The sequence below is a fragment of the Heterocephalus glaber genome, unplaced genomic scaffold (genome assembly GCF_053883595.1).
Source record: "Heterocephalus glaber isolate CG9 unplaced genomic scaffold, H.glaber_assembly_v1.0 deba00001509, whole genome shotgun sequence".
Classification (NCBI taxonomy): domain Eukaryota; kingdom Metazoa; phylum Chordata; class Mammalia; order Rodentia; family Bathyergidae; genus Heterocephalus; species Heterocephalus glaber.
In genome coordinates this window covers 2,043,859-2,066,887 of record NW_028258325.1, presented here as the reverse complement: position 1 = coordinate 2,066,887, position 23,029 = coordinate 2,043,859, and the positions used below count along the sequence as shown (strand labels likewise).

Sequence of the window (23,029 nt, the reverse complement as noted above, 5' to 3'; positions counted from 1 at the left end):
ATCAACTTCCAAACATCCAATTCTGTCTTCAGGGCAGGAAGTCAGAAGAGTGCCACAGAATGAAAAGCCCTGCCTCGCAGAGGCCATGGACCTGTCCAGCTGAACACGTTACCTAATTGAACTGAATCCCAGAACACAGCTAAGGAGTTAAAGGAATACAAAAACACCTAGCACCCAACAGTGAGGGATCCAACAAAGTCCAGCAGGCAGACAAGAAGGCAGGAAAACCCAATCCATCGTGAGAACTGTGACCAATCACCCAGAAAGTGCCCAGAACTGGCAAGATTTTAGAATTAGTCAAATAATACATTAAGACAGTTCCTACCACCGTAGTGATGGAGTAGAGACAAGAGAAAGATAAGAAAAGACAGACCAACCTTATAGAAAGAGGGAAAAACGACAATGCTCAAGGTTTTACAGAAGGCAGGGCAAGGACTAAGTAAGTGAACGCAGCAGAACACTACCTAGCCCCTAAAATGACCAATGCAGGCACCAGCTAGTCCACAGGGAAAAGCAGAGGGAACAGCATGGAGAAACAATGGTATGGTGACTAAAGCCAGGGAAACTGGTATGCAGATCAGGTAAGAAAAAGGCTTAGAGAGCATCTGTACAGAACGCGCACAGGCCTTTCGTGCTTGTCACTGTTCCCTGAATAGCACAGCATCTGACTCTGACCCACACTCACTTTGTATTAAGCATCACGAATCACCTCAGGATGGTTCAGAGGTCATGGGAGGACGTGTGCGGACTGCTTGAATACACCACCATCTTACCGCACGCAGGGACATGCGCCCCAGTGGGCTCTGCTGAGGGCTGGGAGCATCCTGGAGCCACCCCGATGGACACCCAGGGTCAAGTGCACTGCCTTTCAGGAAGACACGAGTGTGCACCGTGAGTCCCTCTGGCACGCACTACAATGACATGTACTGGGGGCAGTATACAAAACAAAGCAAGGCCAGAAGCTTAACAAGTGCAGCATCTTAGAGTGGTGCACACACAGGTGTTTACCACACAGCACTTTTCACTGTTTTCTACAGATGTGAGAGTGGGAGAGAAAAACTACTACACTTAGAACCAAAGACCAGCAGTCCCCTGTCTCTGCTGCTTCCTGAGGCAGGGAAATGGCCAGTCTCACAGCCTCACGGACTTGGGATTTGCCCTTTTCAACCCAAGAAGCTCAAATGAGAAAATAAAGGGTTCTATATGTAGATTTTAAACCCAATTTTCTAGAACAACCTGGTTCTAAGCTGATACAAGACAATGAACTAACACTGACAACAGGACACAAACAGAACTGAGCCCTACACACACTCCTCGGTCAGGACGTGACTGGGACTCAGGTGCCTGGCATGAGCACATGGGCTGGGAGCCCAGTCTCCTGGGCTCCTGCCGCTTCCTGGACAGACCTGGATACCAGGTCCATCCCCAGGTACCCCCAGGGCACACATCAGGTGTCCCGGCCACAGCTCAGGGAAGAGGTGAGACACAAACCTTCCCAATGTCCTGCAGCGTCGCCAGCTCTAGAATCTGGGAGAGAACATCCAAGGCAGAGCGCAGGAACCCCCCAAACTTTTCAGTGTTGTTCTGAAGATCCAAGGTGACCTTGGCAAGGTGGAAGGAGAGAGCACACGGTTACTGGCACCGCCGTGGTCTGGTTATCTACAACAAAGACACAAACGCCGTGGGCTGCAGCGAGGTGCTTCTGCCACACAGCCCACACACCCCAAGCGCTCCCCACTCGCGGTGACTGTGGCCACTTGCTTGCTTTGGGCATTGTGAAAATACTGGGGAAGAAACTGCTCTTCCTGACAGCTACACAGAAAGGGTTAACTTCCAAGTCGTGCAGACACTACGGAAAGAGACCATTCCTAACCTATGTCATAGTGAGAAAGACCTGTTAAGTGTCCCTCACAACCAGTATGTGGTAAAGTAATGACTCGATCTCGGGGGGGAAAGGATGAAGAGGGACCAATGTTGGGGCACAGGGACAGCCCCGAGTTACAGACGGTACGAGCGGGACCTGTGGAAAAGAAGCCTCTTCTGTACTGCACTGCAGTGTGTCCGACTCTACTTTGGGGTTGGCATGAGGAACATGCTCGAAATAGAGGTTATCTTTTGTAAAGTGTGGCTAAAGTTTTTATTTTCCAAAGTTATCAATATCCTTCAGAAAAGAAGCCAGATAAAGGTTTATAAATGATTCTCCCTTCCAAAATGAGATTTATCTATTAGTAAAAGAGAAGAGCGTACCTGAGGACACATTTATCAGAAATGTGTAGGAGCTATACAAACTAAATTCCATGTGCTTCAGAGGTAATGAAGGGTGTTTTAAACAGGGCAAACCAACACCTTCAATACCAGGCCTCCCTCCGTCAACCAAATTAAAGGCGATTTGACTGGAAAATACTCTCCAGGTTCTATGGACTTGCACTAGCCTACTGTAGTGTTCACATGCAAAAACAGACAGATAAGAGCATTGAGAAAATTTTTATAAAGAGGGGATGCTGACCTTCAAAATGCACTATGAAGCTATGATTAAGCAGTGTGCTTCTAACAGATGAACAGACTGATGGAACAAAATACTAAATGAAGCTATGGAACCACGAGCCAATATTCGGTAAAAGCAGAATTTTAAAACAATCACCACAGAGAAATGGATTATTACGCCAACAGTGTTAGGGACCACTGATGAGGTGTTTGGAAAAAATGTGGAGCCGTACTTTACGTCTCATAAACCGCAGTTGGATAGAACATGATGAATAAAGGACCTGAAATCTATCTACAACCAAAATAAACTGCTGGAGCAGCCGCAGCTCCTCCAGAGGCCCAGACAGCAACGGCCCCAGCAGCCCATTAGACCCAGGTACCTTTGCACATATATTTAGAAAGCAGCAGAGGCCAGTACCTTGTAGTTGGCGTGAGTGGCCTTTAGGACGTCATGCAGCTTGAGGTATGAAGGAAGATGATAGAAGCTCCCCAGTGACGAGGATTTACTGGCTGTAACTGGGCCCGAGGTATCGGATTGTCGGGAGACTTCAAAAATACATAAAAAATGAACTTTTAGATCCACAGAAAAACTTGTCAAGTTTAAAAGAGATTAACTGGCAATAATGACTTTTTTTTTTGGTACCAGGGATCGAACTCGGGTCCTTGTGCTTGCGAGGCAGGTGGCAGAACCACTGAGCTAGATCCCCAGCCCCAATAATGACTTTTAAAAGCATACTGGAACAAACTCAAATCTTTCCATACTTTTTGACTGATTAGAAGAAATGAGAAACACAAGTAGAACCTGAGCCCTAAAAATGAACATCAAACAGTAAAAAGCAGCAGGGCCATGGGATGCGGCTCGGTGAGGTGCAGGATGGAACCCAGAGCCTCCCTGCGCCTGGGGCTCCTCAGAGAACACGGGGCTGACATCCAACAATGTGGCCACAGCCCATTATGCATCCAAACAGAGATGTAAACACATCTTGGACACTGTAAGGGGCACACATGGCATTATTAGACTGACACTAAACACAAAAGTGCTCAGCACAATGTATAATTAGTCTACTCTAGTTTTAAAGACTTCTGGCTTGGCAGTACTTAGTTTCTTTAACTCATCAAAATATGATTAGTTGTATAACGATAAATTCGTAAAGGATGAATCTTTTAAATAGGTAACTCTTCCTGCTGTGCTCTAGATCCTTTTAAAAAGCCTTAATGTATTGGTCAAAGGACACAAATTTTCATTTATTGATGGAGGAATGAGTTCAAGAGTCCTACTGTACAACACGGTGACCAGAGTTAAATAACAGCGCATCGAGGGCTTGAGAGCATTCTCAGAGGCCTTGACCAGCCCCTCCACACTGCACACAGATTGCCATGAGGTCAGGACACAAGGCAGCGGGAGAGGTACCCAGCCAGGGGTCCAGGACAGAGCAGCAGGCGCCTCCTGCTTTGCCACCCAACACCCAGCATCCCCACAAAGAGCAGCCAGCCAGTCAGAACTGACAGCTATTGCCATGCTGACATTCTGGGGCCCTCTGCTCTGTTGTTTCCCCAGGTAAAGAAGCTGCTCCACACACCTGTGACTTTCTAGCCCCCTCCTAGAGATGACTTTATCCCCTACGGTCAACCTTGAGCTTTTTTTTTTTTGGTACCGGGGACTGAACTTGGGACTTTGCATGCGTGAGGCAGGCAGCAGAATCACTGAGCTAAATCCCTGGCCCCAACCTTGAGCTCTTGCAAATGTAAAGTTCCCATGTCCTACTTCAAAATCCTTAGAATCAGTGCTTTCAGCCCATATCCATTACACTCCTTCCTGAAAATCAGGAGCCTGCTACAGCAATGCTTCTAGAAAGATCAGAAAGGAGGCAAGCAGAGTCCTTGCCATAGACCCAGTAATCGGCCTGGCATTTGAGAGCATATCCAGGGAGATTCACTCTGACCTGAGTGCTGGGCACAGGATTTCACGCTGTCCCATCAACTTCGACAAGGGCAGAAGCTTAGTTCTAGCCAAGCACAGGACAGACGGTGCCCTGTCCTTCCCTTCCAGTGCCACTGCCTACCTGCACTCGCCTCACTGCCCTTCTTGGGACTCAATGGCGCAGAGGCTTGTTCTCCTGGTTCCTTCTCCTTGCCTTTGCGGCGGATGGGACTCAGGGAAGGGGGGTTTGTCAGAGAAGGCAAGGCTGCCTAAAGTAGAAAACCAAAACATGACATAAGTACAACCCGTACAGAAATCAAAAACTAAAACTATGATATGCAACTTTACCACGCATTGAGAGGCACTAACTTATGCAATTCATTTTGGTCTTGGAACCCCTCTTTATAGAACCCAAACACTCTAAGTAGATCATTGTCTTTTACTCCCACAACAATCGTAGATGGTAGAAATGGCCCAGAACTTCCTCACAGGTGCACAGGAATGGGCTGGAGATGAAGGCTTTCAGGGAGTCGGAGGGGCCAAGGCCACTGGAGCCCCAGTCCCTCCAATAACAGGGAATCAGGAATTTTATGTGAGCCAAGGCATGAACAGGAACAAACTTTCCAAGTGAGGAAACAGGCTTGGAGATGAAGTAACTCATCAGGGTCATAGCTAAGAGGCAACTAACCCCATGTGTCCACACATCCCACACTCTCCAATCCTCAGGAGAGAATGAAGAACATTCAGGCTCCCATATAGAGGCAGCAGGCATGGGGCAGAGTGAAGATGAGATGACAGCAGGACTCCAAGTCCCAGCTCTGCTGCTCATGCCCTCCCTGACCTCAGCAAAGTGCCAGCTCTATGTCTGAACCCCACCTCATCTGTGGAAGCCACACCTGCAAGGTGATGGCAGCTGGAGATGACTAGGTCATGGGACCAGGGCTCTTACATCACAGGCCCTTGCACGTCCACTACCCGAGGACACAGCCAGAAGGCGGCTCTCTATGGGAACGTGGCCCTGGCCAAAAGCCAGGTCTATCAGCACCTGGATCTCAGACTTCCTGGCTGCAGAACCGGGAGAACTAAGTTTCTGTTGTTTGCAAGCCCTCCTAGCTGATGGCACTTTGTGATGGCAGCTCTGACTGCCTGGGTGGTCACTTCCCACCTCTGACCCCTGTCTGTAAGGATGATGCAGGGGACAGACGGCTGCAGTCAGAGTGGACTGAAGGCAGCAGGGAAAGGCTGCAGGGGCAGGTCACAGGGCACCTCAGGAGTGTCCAGAGGAGCCACATCCAGAGAAGGACAACAGGTCCATTCTGCTTGGAGCTAGAACAGCCACAGCAGATAGGGCTTCCTTTGGGGTTCTAAAACTGACTGCGGTGATGGCTTGCCCAACTCTGTCGCATACTTTAGAAATGAATCGTATGTTTGAATTGTGTGGTGTATGAATTATTTCAATAATGCTATCTGAAAAAAACAAGGCCGTGGAAGCTCAGTGGCACTGTACCTGCCTTGCAAGTTCAAGGTCCAGAGTTTGATCCCCGGTACCAAAAAAACAAAAACAAAAACAAAAAGCCAGATGTGATGATGCAGGCCTAGAATCCTAGCCCTCTGGGAGGCTGAGGCAGGGAGACAAGTTGGAGCCCAGCCTGGGACATTTATCAAGCTAGAAATGGGTGTCATCACAGCTCTGGGCTTTTACTCTCTGGCTCGTGTTTCCCTATTAGATACCTTCCAAGAATACATCTCAACTGCCATGTACATCCAGACCGACATACACGTCCTGTCCAAGTGCAACTCAGGGACTTGGTGAGACTGTCTCAAAATCAAAACATAGTAACGATGCAGTTCAGGCCTGAGGTTCAAATTCTACTTCTGAAAAATCAATTAATCAGGTCAGTGCAGTGGTCCAAATGAGATCAGTCATCTGTGCCAGCATAGCACAGAGTGGAGAGGAAAGGCAGTACGTGAAGATGTGTACATGTATATGAAGAGTAAGCAAACAGCTGTGAGGACTCGGTTTCCAGCTTGGTAAGACAGCAGGCAGGGAAGTGGGGCGCAGGGATGTGGAGGAGCTCAGTGCAGACCAATACACATGTCTGACACATCAGCATCATGTGGCTGCTGGCCATGCTAGGACTGAGGTTTCCTGGTGCTCACACACTGAACACACAGGCAGCCCTGGCCCAAGCTGCCCTGTCTAGTCCTTGAGCCACTGCCCCACGAGGCCATCTACATTTTCAGTCAATGACAACTAAACAAGTTCCTAAGACCCTCAGCCACACTTCAAGAGCTCAGGAGTCACATGTGGCTACTGTCCTGGGTGAGGAGGACATGGGACAATTCCCTGATGGCACGAAGGCCTGCTAGACAGAGCTGGCTCTCAGAACAGGAGCAGAGAAGGCCAGAGGCCAGAGCCTCTAATGGGTGGCAGGAAAGGCCAACCAGGGCATTGCTGAGGAGCAGCAGGGAGTCAGAGGAAACACTAGGCCCAGGGAAGCAAACTGGAGAAGGCTTGGACCAGGAAAGTGAGATCAGCAGAGATAGGGTGGAACAATAAAGGGCGTAGGAAGGTGTTATAGTTTGGATCCGGAATGTCTCCCAAAAGCCCATGCATTGAAATCTTGGGCCCTAGTGATGCTGCTGCCCCAGCCCATTCCTCTTTCTGCTTCCTGGCCCCCATAGGTGAGCGGTTTTCTCCACACTATGCTTCTGCCGTGATGCTCTGCCTCACCACAAGTCCAAAGGCAACAGGGCCAAATGCCCATGGACTGAAGCCTCTGTGACCATGAGCCAATGCCACCCTATCCTCCTTTTAAGTTGTCTCCTCTCAGATATTTTGTCACAGCAATGAAAAGCTAACTAACAAAAGGGAAGGGAAATGGGCTGGAGAAGTGCCCTGGAGATTTAAAGACATAATCCTGAAGGGCAGAGTGCTTCAGAGAGCAGCGCAGAAAGCAGACCAGCAGGGGTTAAGAAATGGATGGGTGACACAGGACAGGACCCAATGTCAGGGGACCAAAAGGGTTCCAGCAAGAGGGGACCCCCAGAGAGTGGGAAGCGCTGGGTGCTGGGCTAGGAGGGCCAGAGACAGCAGCTGAAGGAGAAAAGGAAATTGTAAGGGAGCAGTTTAAAAATGGAAGGCACGGGAAAGGAAGAACCAGGTGGAAGTGGACTGATCTACCTTAAATGCACTATGCAAGTAAGCACCAATCACAGAGCGAGGCATTGTCCCCTCGGAGGCAGCAGTGACTCAGTAACTGCTGAGAGATCACAGCCCCAGCACAACCAGGCCTCATGTTTCCATGTTCAATGTTCTGTGTTCACGTACAGAACAGTGAGTAAAGAAGGAACAGCCCGCTAAACGAGGTGTCCCAAAGCCCCAGTCCTCTCCCTGGACTATAGCAGCTGCCCTGAAGAAGCCGTTACCTTGATTGCTGGCCCAGGAGCCACGTCATCCAGGACGTGGGCACAGATGTTGATCACCTTCAGCAGGTGGGAGAAGAGCTGCTCCACCATGGGCACCAGGGTCCGGTCCCCCAGGGCAGGCCACACCTCCTCCTGTCTGGTGGCAGCGGGGTTGGCTTCTTCTTCAGAGGCCCATGAACTCCTCAGAGACTTGGGGGCACTAGCTGTGACACAGGTAGACACATTACCCGCCTCCACAGGTGGGAGATGGAAATTGCCTAGGGGACATACATCATTTAAACCCCTCTGTGCTGAGTCTGCAGGACTCCTGGACCTGAAGCTCAATGGACCCCTCCAGTCTGTATTCCTAATTTCCAGGAAAGTTACCACCATATGCCGGCCCAGGATGTGACTGGTCCTCCAAACAGGCTCAGGTGGTCAGGTCTGGTGATTCCACCTCTTCCAATCTCTCAGCCTCCTCCCTCCAACCCCAAGCAGCTCTCGGGGCCGAACTTCCACACTAACCTCTAGCCCTCATCAACAGCTGGGTGCCCTTTCTCAAACAAGCCTGTTAGCTCCTTCACGAAACTGGCCAACACAGCCCGGTCCTCTAACCCATACCCATCCAATTTCAAAGGACTCTGCTCTCCTTGCTGGCCACTTTTTACACTATCATCCCCATCCTTAGGTGACATCCACGATGGCTCCCACGGCCCCCCATCTCTCATCTCCATGACTTCACCCATGCTGCACCGACCTGGTGAGCCCTACCCTGCCAGTGTATAACTCTGCCCACACAGAGTTTACAGTAGGTTACAGCTGCCCTGTGCTGCTATCATCCCTTGCCAACCTACAAGCAGTGTGAGAATGGAACCTACAAGGTACACCTTCCTCTGGCCCCCAGCCTGCGACAGAGCCTCGCACAGATAGGGCTCCCACTGAAACGGACCTCAGGACTTAGCTACCCCTGAAGGAACCAATAACCCTGGTGAGGACTCAGAATGTATCTCCCTTGTGTGCTTTCCACCATCACCCTCATGAGGGAATCACTGCTCCAGTCCTGAGGTCCCTGCTTCATCTCAGCCCCAGTACCTGCGAGCAAGTTTCCTGCCAAGATCAAGGCGTCTTGATGGGCAGAGATGTCCATCGGGAACCAAGCCGAGGAGAGCAGGGTAAGAATCACGGTGGCCATCCCAACAGTGCAGCTCTTCCTGGACTCATCGGAGGCACTCAGTGGGGGTGCTCTGGAAGTAGACACCTGAAGGTCACACTAGCGAAGGGCCAAGGGAACAGTTCTGCTTCTCTGAGCCACAGGAGGAAGGCTCATCAGATACTTTCCACCAGCTCAGAGACTCATTCTACTATTTGTAGCCAAGTAGCACACAGGCCCGTAAAAATCATTTGGGAAATAAAACAGGTAGTAGAGCTGATAAAATGTCCTGGAACTACACGTTCACTGTGGTGAATTCTTAACTTTCTTCGCATTTTGATTTAGCAAATTTTACTCCATTGCCAAAAGTTGTTCAGAAGTCAAGTCTAGTGCTGGACCTATGACTAGACTGTATTTGCTTAGTCTTTGCAACCATTCTAAGCCAAGGACGAAGCCGTACACTGACACACGAGACCCCTCAGAGCTACTCCCAAATGGGACGTGAGTCAGCTGAAATTTCTCAGTCTTCAGAGCTCACAGGAAGGACCACTCCTTAGTGCTGCAGAAGGGTCAAACTGTCCCACTGGCTCGCAGGCCATCTATGAGGGGAAAACTACTTGTAAGTGAAAATGGTGGATGGAAGTAAAATAGACCTTACGTCTAGGCTGATAGTTCCTCACAATTCTATATGCTAGTCACACCTGATTTGCAGTACACAGTCAGTAATTCTGGAAAGAAGCCAATTAGAAAAGTTTCTGCAGCTTATGAAAACTCTTCGTTGAACCCTAGATCATAGAGATCACACCCTGAAATCCCCAGATACTTAAGAACCGTGGGCATTCATTAGCATTTCCAAACACTTCCTCTTTCTAGTTTTCACCTCTAATAGGGCAGACACAAGTATTCATCAGATACTTTTTCCAAAAAGCCAACTTGATAAAAGGTAGAAAAGAAAGGATCGAGGGTCCCAGTGACCAGGTCTGCCTCGAGCAGACATACAGATACTGAGGAGGTACATACCCACAATGCCAACCTAAGCTCCACACACAAACTGGAAAGGCGGCTGACAGAAGACACAAAGCTTCGCAGCATCCAAACTGCAGAAGAAAGGAAGAAAAAGTCACTCCCAAACACCGAAAAGGCTGAGTATTTTCAGTGAGTATGTGCTACTCTGATAATCAGAAAGTAGTTCTTTGTTACTCCTTGGAATGAACCAAAATTCTGGGGACAAAAGCATGTTCCCTGAGCAAGCACCCCAGGTAGGAGCTGGGACAGTGTCTCCCCACATGACCTCACACCACCCGACCACACAGGCTCCTGGGACTCAGCCTCCATCAGCCTGGCCTGAAGGACTTACAGTGAGCGCACGCGTGGTGGCCGTGATCAGCTCATGAGAAACAGCAGCAATAACTCTCGAGAGGTTATTCTCCATGGTGACATCTGTTATGCTTGGTAGTAAACTATAGCCTCTATAGATTCTATAAGGAAAACGGGGACACTTAAACTCTTTTAAATCATACGACATTTTTCAAAATCAGATGGCACTGTAAAGTTTGAGATAAAAGTAAAGCAGTCCTGGCTTTTACTTTAGAAAGACTAGAAATAAATGTGGTGCTTATTTGGGGGTAAAGGCTGGATCCCCCCCCCCTTCCTCCCAGTCACCCACTCCCTGCAGCGCTGGGCACGCTGGCCTGGCAGCCTGCCTGCCACCCTAGTCCTCTGTGCCAGAAGCACCTGAACCCACCCTGACTCCTACCCAAGGGAAATCCCTTCCCCATGACCAAGCCCCCAAGGGACTCTTCCAGTGGGACTCTTCGTATGTCACACATTGCTAATCCTTTTTACTTCTACTCCTACAAATTGTAGAGGTCTTGTTCACTGAGACAACAACAAAATTCTCAAACATCTGGGAAATCTGATTTATTCTCTCCCCATAGATTCTATCAGAGTAGATAGTAAAGTGGGAAGTATAGTGGTGCAACTGGTAATCGTGTCTTCCATGCAGGGAACAAAAAATCATGGTTAAGTGACAAGAGGCTGGTTGAAGTGCAGAACTAGGAGAATTTTCTAAGCAGCAGTTAGCAAGCAATTGTAATACAATATTAGACTCATCTCTGCTGGCTACTACAGTCACCCTCTGAAATGGCATTAGGGACAGCAATTTACACTATGTTTATCAAATTCGTGAGTCTTGAGATATTTATACACTGTTGCTTATCTTAAAGGAATATCTGTGCTGAATCTTTTCAAAGAAAATAGTGGTTCAGAGATTAAACAAAGGACAGTCTCTGAGGGAAAATACTAAGGAAGCCTAGAAATTAGTTCCTTGAGTGACTTTTAAAAGTGGGCTTGCCGGGGATTTAGCTCAGTGGTTTTGCTGCCTGCTGCACAAGCGCAGGGACCCGAGTTTGATCCCCAGTACAAAAAAAAAAAAAAAAAAAAGTGGTCTTTATACAAGAAAAGATGGAAGGTATTTAGGAATACTAATTGCAAAATTTGAAAAGCTGAGTTCTAAATTCAGGAAAAAACTATCCAGTGATCATTAAAGCTTAAAAGTCATTTAGTCAAGATTTTAGAAAACTGCCATTTAGCACAACGGAGGGTATCACAGAATTCAGTTCTGAAAGAACATCTAAAGGACACAGTTAAAAGCCTGACAGTCTCATTGCCACTTCTGTGGCCTTCGCTGCCAATTAATCTTCTGAAGCAACCTGCACCTTCACAGATGCATGTCTGTGCTGCTCCTGCCAAGAGCCAAGAGACATCCGTGCATGGCCAGTGTCACACCCCGCACTCTCGCCACGCGCTAGCACCAGCCCAGCCAGTAATGATTAGCGGGTGACGGAGTGCATCCTCCTCACAAGGGAATTGAGTAAGGGGACAATGTTCAGTGGACAAGTTTCCAGAGGACACAGGAGAGCCACACACCAAAATCCAGCTGGCGGTCAGAGGAGTGTGACGGCTGACACAGTCACTGCGGTGCACCTTAGGTCGGGCTTCAGCACACAGGAGACAGGACCCGCTCAGACGTGCTGAGGAGAGCCTGTGTGGGTGGAGGGAGCCCGGGAAAGCACCGGAGGCACACAAGCATGCTGCGTACCTCGTGATGGTGCTGACGGAGAAGTGTGAGGGAGGCTGTGTCTCGTGCATGAGGAGTTTCAGGTGAACACTGCTTTGGTCTCTTGCCACAGCCACCACTGGATCAGCCTGTCCTTGGTCACATTTATAGAACAGCTTTGGGACGAGCCTACCATGAAAGAGGCTGGTTTACTGGGAGGCACGAGACCCTTACCCAGGCTCGCTCCCTCTCCTGGGGCAGCCAGGCCCGAAGCCCTGTCGCAGGGGCACCCCTGGTGGAGGACGGAAGGGGTGTGGTTCCTTTTTGGTGCTATTCTTATATTCCAAAGTGCTGGCAATCAGAGTGCATCAGAAGGTTACAACAGAAGGTTCGTATTTGTTTTTGAATTGTCATTTTAGTAACTTTTTTGAATCTGTGAAGGGTAGAATGGCTGAGAATGAACTCAAACTCAGAACGCCTCCTGCCACACTGCCTCTGAGCTCCTCTTGCTCTCTCTCCCCACCCTCACACTGTTCATACTTCAGCCAAGAGCAAGGGATGAGAGGAAGCCTGGGTAAATACCTCACTAATGATGCCGCAGCAACGTGTCGCACCCTGGGGTCTTCGTCCCCAAGCAAAGAGATGACAACATTATTGAGCACTCGGTCTTGCAGTTTTAAAAGCTTTAGAGAGAAGGATAACAGAAATAAGCCATCTCTGCACTTGACTACAGGTAAAACATTTGGGAAAGATCAACACAATCAATCTTGAATTCATACCATACAGTCACAATTCTCAAGAGATAAGGTGTGAAACACCTAACGACAATGACATTCAGAGAAATCTATCATGGGAAGCCCCACTGCATGTAGTTCTGGGAAGGCAGGGCGCGGTCGCCCAAAAGGAACTACTTACTCCTGTATAATGATGAGCCCCTCTGTGTAAGCTCTCTGCTTTTGCCTCCAAAAAGCTCACCAGCCTGACAAAAGAACACAGCCAACAGTGAAGCCATTCAGTATGCAGCCAACATTGAGGGCCCGGCCATGGTACTCTGGCAGCAGGGACACAAAGTGGCGCTGAGGCAGCACTTCTCAAAGTTCAATGGGCTTAACCACAGTCCTCCACCTCCCTCACCTAATAGCAAAATCGGTGAAATGTTCCGAGGACATGGCTTTTCTTCAAAATACACGGCTGCTCCCCAGGAGCGCCCTGGGTGCCTGTGGAGCTGCCCGACACCTCTGGTGGGTGAGCTGGCTGCAGAGCCCCCACCCACTGACAGGTGTGCCCCTTGCTCTGGCCCTAACTGCAGGGTGGAGGTAAGAACATCCCTGACTCAGAGATGTTTCAAGGATGTAAGGAATAACCCAAATTGGCTCTGGTGGCTTAAAAAAACAAAGATCAAAAAAAATGAAAACAGAAACAAAAGGAATAATAAAGGTAAATTTCTATGCAAAAAGAAAGTCTTGCAAGAAAACATCTCCAACCAAAACTTACTGTTAGAAACCAAAAGATGCAACACATCAAAAGTTATTTAATTGCAAAAAAATATGATCCAGCCCTCCCCCCCAAATTCAGAATAATAGTGGCTCCATACATTCTTTTGTAAAGGAGTAGTACTGGCCAGGCATGCTCATGCATGCCCGTAATCCCAGCACTTGAGAGGCTGAGGCAGGAGGATTGCTGGGAGTTCAAAACCAGCCTGTGTGATACAGTTAATTCGAGGCCAGCTGAACTACATAAGGAGACTTTGCCTCAGAAAACCAAAAAAAATTAAAAAACTAGTAGAACTGATAAAAGCTTTATTTTTTAAAAAGTTTAAGACAGGAGCTGGGAACACAGCTCAGTGGTAAAGCATTTGCCTAGCATGCACTAGGCCCTGGGTTCCCTACCTACACAGAGAAAAATGTAAAAAAAAAAAAAAAAAAAAAAAAGAAAGAAAAAGACAAACTTCCTCTAAAGTTTCAAAAGTTGAAAAAAAAAATCTCCATCCAGAGCACTTAAGTAAGACAGTAAGAAAAATCTCTACCTCTATGTAAATTTTCCAGTTAGGCCAAAGGTCTGCCAAAAAGCCCCATAGAAACAACCACAAACCACTAGGAGGGTGAAACCCCATGCCCTATCTAAGGCCTTGTGCCTGGAGGCAGCACCAACATACACAGGACTAGGACTGACACCCTCGCTGCAGCTCCCAGGCCCACGGAGCTCGTGTACTCACCGGAAGTCCATCTCTGCAAGCGTCTCCAGGAGCTCAGTCCTCACCAGCCAGTAGGAGCTTCCCCTCAGGGCCAGCAGGTCCACCAGCAGCTGCAGTCCTAGGCCGCTATAACTGCTGCTGCAAAGACTCAGGACACAGTGCTGAGAGCAGGCATAGGCGAAGGTAGGTCAGTCCCTCGACAGCACCAGGACGTGTGAGCACAGTGCTCTTTCACACACACCAGCCCTGTGATTTTTACACTGCAACAAGATGCTCCTACACTTTATCTCATGAAACTCAAGTTCACAAATAAATGCATCCCTTTCACATAAAAGTTGTTTCTTTCACCCTCTTGTTCTGCCTATATCATGGCTTTGCATCCTAAACAATGCTCAATCTATGATTAAAAAATCAATTTTGGGCGTACATGGAATTAGTAGCCAGGGAGACCATGCAACACATCCCTAGCACCGTTTAAAATAAGCCTCAGCCCCAGGGTAAGGGCAAGGGGCACACAGCAAGGGGCTCCCTGTGCCTGTCCCAGGGCCTTGGCTGCTCAGGGAACAGAGGAGCTTCTGCCGCTGTCTCCCCTGCAGCCTCTGAGCCACATACAGACTGACAAATGGGGACACAGCCAGCACTGTGACTGTACTGCTGACACACACCCTCGGCTCAAGACCACACACACCCACTGCACTTGGCATAAAACTGCAACTAGAGAAAAATTACTGTCAGGCCATGAAATCTTTAAAAGGGGAGACAGTCCATAAATCTGAATTATAGGTGTTCAGGTTTTGATTTTCATTGGCTAATTTTGATTTTTTTTGGCTGATTGCTCATTACTTATGAGCCTGCTGATAAAGGTTCCACATGTTCTCATGTAAGGAACTGAGGCTCTTCCATGTGATACAAAGAAGCAGAGTAAGTAATTCTTACGGCTCACTTTAACTTTTTTTTTTTGAAATGAAATTATTTTATCTTCTCAAGAGGAAGAAAAAGGCAGCTCTTCATAGGTCTTTCTTCTTTTTTTTTTAGTTGTCTTAAATGTCAATGATCACAAAAACTTCTGGTTTCTCTTCATTATAGACTTGCACTGCTGAATATGTTATTGCTTTGACTTCTGTTCCCTGAGGATGCTTGGAAAGTGAGAATTCTTCTCCCCACCCAATGGAACATAATTTGAAATTTCTTTGATCAATACTAAGTCCTTTCACTTCCTTGGGCTTCTACTTCTACTGTCTGGAGGGGCTCCACAGTCCCAGTGTCTGCCATGTACGCAAACATGGCCATGGCACACGGCTCGAACGCCTCCTCCAGAGTCTCTCCCCATGCATGTAACATTTGTACTTCTGAATGACTGGAGGATACTTGGCCTCGATTGCTTTCTGGTCTTCAGTTAAATTGTAATCTCTAACATCTTCCTTTTCCTGCGCCATGATTTCCGAACTGAACATACTATCTGGCTCACTTTAACTCTTAAACTCTATGGGCCAAATACAGGATCTTCTTGTAAATCAACAGAGATTACATTTAGTAATAGCAAGGTATCTTTTAAAATATGATTTTATTTTTATATTATTTTGTTTTTTTCAGTACTGGGATCAAAACTAGGGCTTTCACAGTGAACTATATCCCTAGCCCTTTAAAAAAAATTTTTTTTCTTTTTTAGTTTTTGAGACAGGGTCTTGCTAAGTCACTAAGTTACCCAGGGCTGGGCTCAAATTTGAAATCCTCCTCCTTCAGCTCCCCAGAGTTGAGGTTTCAAACATGTAACACCATGCCTGGCTATGAATACACCCTTTAAAAGAAGGTATATTTCAAGTAAGTTTTCTGAGAATTAAAGCTTAAAGTTTACTAAGCTTTAACTTTATTGGCACAGTTTTTTTCTAATGCTGAGTGATGAATACATAGATGTTAATTATTGTTTACAGCTTTAGAATGGGTGGAACTATTTCATATTAAGCTCCAACTGTAATTGTAACAATGGTAAAATGTCCACTCATCACAGAAATGGTTCAGAAGGAAGTCTGTGCTCACCCTCACAGCTGTACAAGCCAACTTGCAAGTCACAGAAGATTCATCCTTCAATGTTTTCCGCAGCAGAGGGATGCAGTCCGCTAGAGAAAATGTATTTCCTAAACCAAAGAACAGGGAATAAACATCTTCACGTATGCTTAAGTTCGGGATAGTATCTGGAAAGGGCGAGAGGTAAACTGGCTGTTACCTGTCAGTGTCCTAATGGTGCCCAGCCAGTCCCCCACGTGGAAGCGGGACCTACTGAGCACAGAGGAGATGAGGGTTCCGCAGAGAATGGCAGTGGCTCCTCGGACCTGTGGGTCTCCGTGGTCGATGTAGTTCAAGACGTCAGAGACATACTGCTCCTCTGTGGGAGGAATTGGCCAGCCACTGTACAATTCTCTACTGTCAACTTCCTACCTCAAAGTACAAGCTTAGCTCTCAGAACGGGGGATGGGTGGCTTTCCAAATCTGAAATGATTTACTATAATAACTTCAGTGCTAAAATGCTGGGGAGTTCAAGAATTCTAAAGTGACCATATTGCTGATACTGCCTTAATATAATCCAGATTCTATTGACTGTAATTCCAGGCTGTTGGACTAATAATGAGAATTCCAGGATTTCATTAAAAAAAAAAAAGATTAGAAAAACCTGAAAATATTACACATTTACCTAATGTAAACTCAAAAGCAAAATGTACCCTCTCAACCCATGGACAGAAAAACAGAAGGTAGGAAATAATTTCCACTCCACCAAGATCGTATGCGACAGAGGCAGGGCTGCTGCCGCCCAGCCAGTCTCAAGCAGTCCCCACCTATCTCTGCGCATGGACACCCGCCCCAGCCCAGGTGACTTCGCAACTTCGATGATGTGGTTTGTACTATAGGGATAAACCCAGTATGTATGGGAATGGCTCATATGTTCCAAGATCTTTACCCTCAGTTATGTGCATTTCAGCTACAAACACAGCATCTAAAGGGAGTCCACAAGCCTAAGAATGCTACTGTTTATGTGTCTATGGAGAGCTACCACACAGCTCAAATACACAAACTAACTCCAAGTATGCAATGCTCTAAAACGGAAACAGGCTGAAATCGTCTTAAAAATAATGATTAAATCCAAGAGAAAGATGTGAATTTTGAACATACCAGGGTATTCCACAGTGTCCAGAGGTACTTTATACAGTTTGCTGAAGAAAGATTCCGGATGCAGGGCAACAGCTGCCCCAACACAGCTAAGGGCCAGGGCCTTCACACTGACCCTCACATCTCTGTCCGGAACCAGCACTGCAAAGAAACCAGCCGCCCACGTTCAGCCTTTTCACACAAACAAAACTAGACCCCACAGAACACCTCCCCCTCCATCAGTCAGTACAAGGCCAAGCCCACCCCCAACAAGGTGACAACAGGCCATGAACCTGATGTCTAAAACATTAAGTATTTGTTCAACCTTGTCCCTGCCCTTCCCTGCTTACCATTTTTTCCTCCACTGAGCAAAAATGAAGCAGATAAAAGGCGGACACAATGGACCAGAGGAGCAGAATCGTCATCAGTGGACTGTCCTATGTCGCCTTTGACCCAGCAAGGCTAGAACACAGAAGCAGACACACCTTCGTGCCAATTCATTCAACAGGTTGTTCCAGAGCAGCAACTGTGCCAGGTGCAGGCTCAGCATTGCCTGCATTTGCCGATACAGATGCCTACAGCCAAGCAGAGTCTGGCAAGTCAGTGTCCACACAGACACAGGGCTGTGACAGGGGCCAGCTCACAAGAAAGGAAGGTGCATGGGACAGAAGAGCAGAGGCCAGGCATTCAGAAAGGCTCTTCAGGGAGGCAAAGCAGGTGTGATCTTCTATAGGTCAAGCAGTAAACGGCGCACGGAAGGCTAAGAGTTAGAAGGAGTAGGCCTGCTTTGAGGGGATCTGCAAGGAACTGTCAGGGATAAAGCGCTGACTGATGGGACTAAGCCAGTGATGGCGACCCTTTTAGAGCTTTCAAAGATACAAACAGCCCACTGCAGCATGCATGCCATAGGTTCGCCACCACTGGACTGAACTATGAAACACATTTCTTGCCCTCAGGGAATTTAAACTCAAGCAGAAAGACAGTACACATGGCAAACAGTAAGCCAAATAAAGAGAGAGATTTAAAATCGTTCAGTGGAACAACAACAAGGAATGTTGCAAGGCCTGCACAAGCAAAACACTGATGGCTGGAGAAATCAGGCAAGGCAGTTCAGCACAAAGCAGGTATGTCAGAGGACTGGGGCTCAGACTCCCAAAGGAGGCAGACCCCAGACCATCTGAAGGATCAGAGTCCCTGAAGAGTAGAAAAGGGAAGGCCTGAGAAGTGTTCAGCATTTCCAGGGGAGATAAATAGGGCCTGAGATGGGAAACCAATAAACCAGGTTGCCGATTTCAAACCCTCGAAAGAGCTCAGCAAGGCAGAGCTGTGCTATGCCTACAAAGCTCACCTTGTTCTCCTGATCGCCTGGTTCAGCAGGTTCATCTCTTGATACAAACTTATCTACACTGCTGTCAGAAGGCTGCCTGTTGTGACCCATGCTCTCCAATAAATGTGCTCGCTGAAGGGCTTCTAAAGCAGAGAAATGAGATCAAGTGACAAGTTTCAAATGAAAACATGTATGCAAATGAACACCAAGTCAACACAGAAGCACAGGATTTAGATCAGGAAAAAGGATGATCATTCCTAAACCAGTCATTTTCAACTGTTATTTATGACTCCGAAAACAAAGATATCAAAAGATTTGTTCTTGGAAGAGAAGGTAAAATTAAGTCATTCAAGGTCAAAAACAAGACCACTGGGGAGTGTATCACCTGGAGTCAACTTACCCATGGAAGAGCTTCTGAGACACCCCGAGGCCCCGGAAGGAAGGCTGCCCGGCACAGCCGCGGCCTCGGCCTCAGCCTCGTCCTGTGGGGCGCAGACCTGCATGCCTGAGAACTGGCTGTCGGCACTGTCTAACACCTAATGGAACCAAGGGGGCCGTGAGTAGCAGAGAGCGGATTAGGCAAAGAACACAGAGATCACTTACTACACACACACAAATGCACATGGAGACTGCCCAGAGCTTATCATGTGTCCCCACTACATTATGAAAGCACTGACAGCTCCAAAAATTCCAAGGAATTTCAATCTGGAAACTTCTATTTTTATTTTTATCTTTTGGTACCAGGGATCGAACTTGGATCCTTGCGCTTGCGCAGCAGGCGGCAAAACCACTGAGCTAAATCCCCGGCCCTGGAAACTTCTATTTTTGGATAAAAATGGAAAAAATCCAAACAAAAATCTTTTCTTCATAAACAAATTTTATAGTAAATTAGAATAATGTTTCATATCCACTTGAAATCTCCTGTGTCATAAACCTGAAAAAATTGAGCAAGGGACTGACTCTCAAAGGACTAGCAAATCATTGTTGAAATAATTTGATCTAGCATTATCATTTTAAAATTCAGTCTGAATTCCTCATTAAAAAAAAAACAAGCTACATGATCAAAAGCAACCAACAGGACATACCTGTGCTCTACCCTTCAGAAGGTTTACCCCCCAAATCTTAGCTGGTCAACACCTTAGCTGGCTGAATTTAGTGAGCATTGTCACCACAGTAATAGCCCTTACTGAACAGCTGCCGCACCCTGAGCAGAACCACACATACCTACACAACATCCCTTATTTGGTGAAGGAGGCAGACACCGCTCCAGGCTACACAACCAGTCGGCTGCAGAGGCCCTCCTGCCACTGCTGGGTCTGCTGAGGGACCCCCACCCAGCTCTGCTGACTGCTCAGCAGCACTTGCTGCCATCCACTATGAATTATCCACCTGCTGTGATTACTAGCGTGCCTGCCATCCTGCACACACTTGAGCCCCTTAGGGAAGACCTGACAGCCTTCACTCAGCTTCATGAAAGCACAGGTTTGGGTATAAAGCCTTTGCTTCAGCCTCTGCTTTTAGAACAATCTTAGGACACATCAGGAACTAGGTAAGTCTGACATAATTAGTGGTTACATAAAGGACATGGAAAGGCCTCAGGAACCAGAATGACCATATCACTGGCAGGAAGGTAAGGGAGGGTGCCTATGAGCCAAGAACTCCCTGCCCCTGTCCTGTCAAGCTGCTGTGACAGCACAGGGGCAAGTAGGGGATAGGTGAGATGTGGCTAGAGTAGAATTTTTTTTTTTGTTACCAGGGATCGAACTCAGAACGTGCTTGTGAGGCAGGCGGCAGCACCACTGAGGTACATCCCTGGCCAGAGCAGGATTTTGTATTTATTCCAGCATCTCTCTAGATCTTAGAAATGCTTTGCACAATTTAAAATTTAGGAGCAAGTCAAGAAACAAACCCACACCATGTCCTTAGGAAAAGACATTCAATGTTAATCACAACAAAGCAAGCTTTCTTTTCTGCTGGCGCTGGGGACTGAACCCCTGGCCTTCACACTGAGCTCTCTATCCCACCCTCAGCCCCACCCCCTGACCTTGTTGAGACAGGGTCTCGCTAAACTGCTAAGCTGCCTAAGCTGGGCTCACACTTGTGATCCTCCTACCTCAGCCTCCCTTTTAAAAGCTAAAATTGAAATGTAAATTAGAGATGTAAAGCCAATTCCATTTTGGGGTATATACCTTAAAAAACTGAAGCAAGAAACAGGCATGATGCCTGTCAGCAGAGAAAGGGAAAAAGAAAACGTGAGTACACACACAATGGAATCTTATTTAGCCATTAAGAATGCAACCATGTCATTTGCAGGAAAATGGAGGAACATGAGACATCATACTAAATGAAATGATTCATACACAAATTAGCTACCACATGGTTTCCCTTAAATAAAAAACCTAAATTATAAATAAATGAGCAACTAAATATAGGAGAGAGGGTAGGAAACAAGAGGCAAACTCTTGAAGATGGAGTAGGGATCAAGAGGAAAAGAGAAAAAGGGGTAAAAGGATTGAAAATGATCAAGTTATAGTACATGCACATACCAATTCCCCCAAACAAACATCAATCTTCTATACTGGAAACACACATTAATAAAATTTGGGTCTCAAAAAGTATTTGTGTACCCATGTTCAAAAACTACAAGATGGAATCAGCCCAACTGTCCACTGACAGATAAATGGATAAGTAAAATGTGGTCCATACCTAATGGAATATTATTCAGCTTTAAAAGTTAAGAAATTTCTGCTAGGGCATGGTGACATATGATTGTAATCTTAGGTACTTAGGAAGCTGATCACAAGTTCAAGGCCAGCCTGAACAACTTAGCAAGACCCTGTCTCAAAATAAAAAATGGGCTAGGAATGTAGCACAGTGGTACAGCAGTCGGCTAGTGCGCACATGCCCTTGGGTTTAAAGGTCCTGTTAAAAAAGGGTAGGGGATAGGAGTCCTGATATATATGCTAAAACATAAACAGACCTAGAAGACATTATGCTAAATGAAACAAACCCCAAGATCCCACTTACATGAAGACCCTGGTCATCAAGTTCCTAAAGACAGAAAAGAACAGTGGTTTTCAGGGGCTGGAAGAAGGGATGGGAAGTTAGTATTTAGTGGGACCAAGTTTCAGTTTAAGAGGAGGAAAAGACTTAGAACTCGATGCTGGATGCGGTGGTGCATGCCTATAATCCCAGCTACTCAGAAGGCTGAGGTAGGAGGATCACAAGTTCAAGGCCAGACTGAGCAATTTAGTGAGACCCCCATGGTAAAATAAATTTTAAAAGGGGTATGATTATATCTCATTGACAGAGCACTTGCCTAGCATGCAGAAGCCCCTGGATTCAATTCTCAGTACCACACATACACAAACACACACACAATGGTTAAGATGTCCAAATTTATGTTATGTACATTTTACCACACCAAAAAAACGGAGAATAAAACTCAGCATATATTGGTACCAAACTTTCTGATTAGACAAGTCTTGAGGAGTATCCTATCCACTCAGAGGGACTGAAATCCCTGCTGCTTTAAATGGGATACACTGTAGATGCTTTTAGAAAGTCTAAACGTTTTTTAAAAAACAATGTACAGTGTTAAGGCCACAGACCTGTATGAAGGCTTCTTAAGGATATTTTCCAGTAATCAGGGCCCCACAGAGCCTCAAAGAATGTCCAGTGTGGTCAGTGAATATAAACCAGCTAAGCTCATTTTTGGCCTCCTTGTTCAAACAAAAGACACTAGGTAGGCTATTTCATTTAGCAAAGGTATCAGAGGAGGCCAGGCTCTCCACTAATGATCTGAGCTGGTGACCTCTCACTGTTATTTGGGCAAGGTCATAAAGGAAGAGGAAAATGTCTGGGCCTCAGGAACAAGCTCAGGAAGACAGCAGGCCCCGCTCCAGAACACCAGGGTCCCCTCACCCACTTACAATCTCAGAGCTGTCAGAAGGGGTCACAGCTGAATCAGGCCCTTCTGTGGTGGTCTGGGAGCTGTCACTGATGGGTGAAGAGGCCTGGGTCCCATCATTCAGGTCCATGGCAGGGTCGGAAGGAACAGCACTGATTTGGCTGGAACTGTGGCTCAAGATGTCCTCTTCATCTCCATCGGTGGCAGTGCTGGTTAAGTCACAGCTGGACAGATCCACAGAGTCAGCCTGCAGTGTGTGCTGTGACCTGGGCTGCTCAGTGATGATATCGTGATCCATGGACCCAGGTGTAGAGACCCCCGAGGAGGCTGCCAGCTCTCCACTGATTTCACCCTTTACAGAGGCTGGAGACAAAGAAAGGCCCAGCAGTCAGATGGCCAAGCAAACATCCACCAGGGAAAGTATGAAATGCAACAG

At 47.1% G+C, this 23,029-nt stretch overlaps 1 protein-coding gene and 1 pseudogene across 4 annotated transcripts in view; both read right to left on the bottom strand.

Moving 5' to 3' along the window:
• Htt (huntingtin) overlaps positions 1-23,029 on the bottom strand; it is a 126,513-nt gene that overhangs the window by 54,365 nt on the left and 49,119 nt on the right. For 2 of the 4 annotated variants that reach the window (XM_021260365.2, XM_087187788.1), the window contains 18 exons: positions 22,616-22,956; positions 19,084-19,219; positions 18,705-18,826; positions 17,707-17,818; positions 17,381-17,518; positions 16,440-16,598; positions 16,253-16,350; positions 14,237-14,376; positions 12,937-13,000; positions 12,604-12,704; positions 12,064-12,210; positions 10,321-10,441; positions 9,984-10,060; positions 8,906-9,057; positions 7,835-8,091; positions 4,548-4,674; positions 2,903-3,030; positions 1,492-1,602 (listed from right to left, as the gene is read on the bottom strand). In XM_021260365.2, the coding sequence (XP_021116024.2) occupies positions 1,492-1,602; positions 2,903-3,030; positions 4,548-4,674; positions 7,835-8,091; positions 8,906-9,057; positions 9,984-10,060; positions 10,321-10,441; positions 12,064-12,210; positions 12,604-12,704; positions 12,937-13,000; positions 14,237-14,376; positions 16,253-16,350; positions 16,440-16,598; positions 17,381-17,518; positions 17,707-17,818; positions 18,705-18,826; positions 19,084-19,219; positions 22,616-22,956 (2,531 nt within the window). The remainder of the gene's footprint in view (positions 1-1,491; positions 1,603-2,902; positions 3,031-4,547; positions 4,675-7,834; positions 8,092-8,905; positions 9,058-9,983; positions 10,061-10,320; positions 10,442-12,063; positions 12,211-12,603; positions 12,705-12,936; positions 13,001-14,236; positions 14,377-16,252; positions 16,351-16,439; positions 16,599-17,380; positions 17,519-17,706; positions 17,819-18,704; positions 18,827-19,083; positions 19,220-22,615; positions 22,957-23,029) is intronic. The other 2 variants (XM_004847368.4, XM_021260368.2) reach the window with 2 other exon arrangements.
• Positions 14,383-16,246, bottom strand: LOC110349713 (tRNA-splicing ligase-activating factor archease pseudogene; annotated as a pseudogene).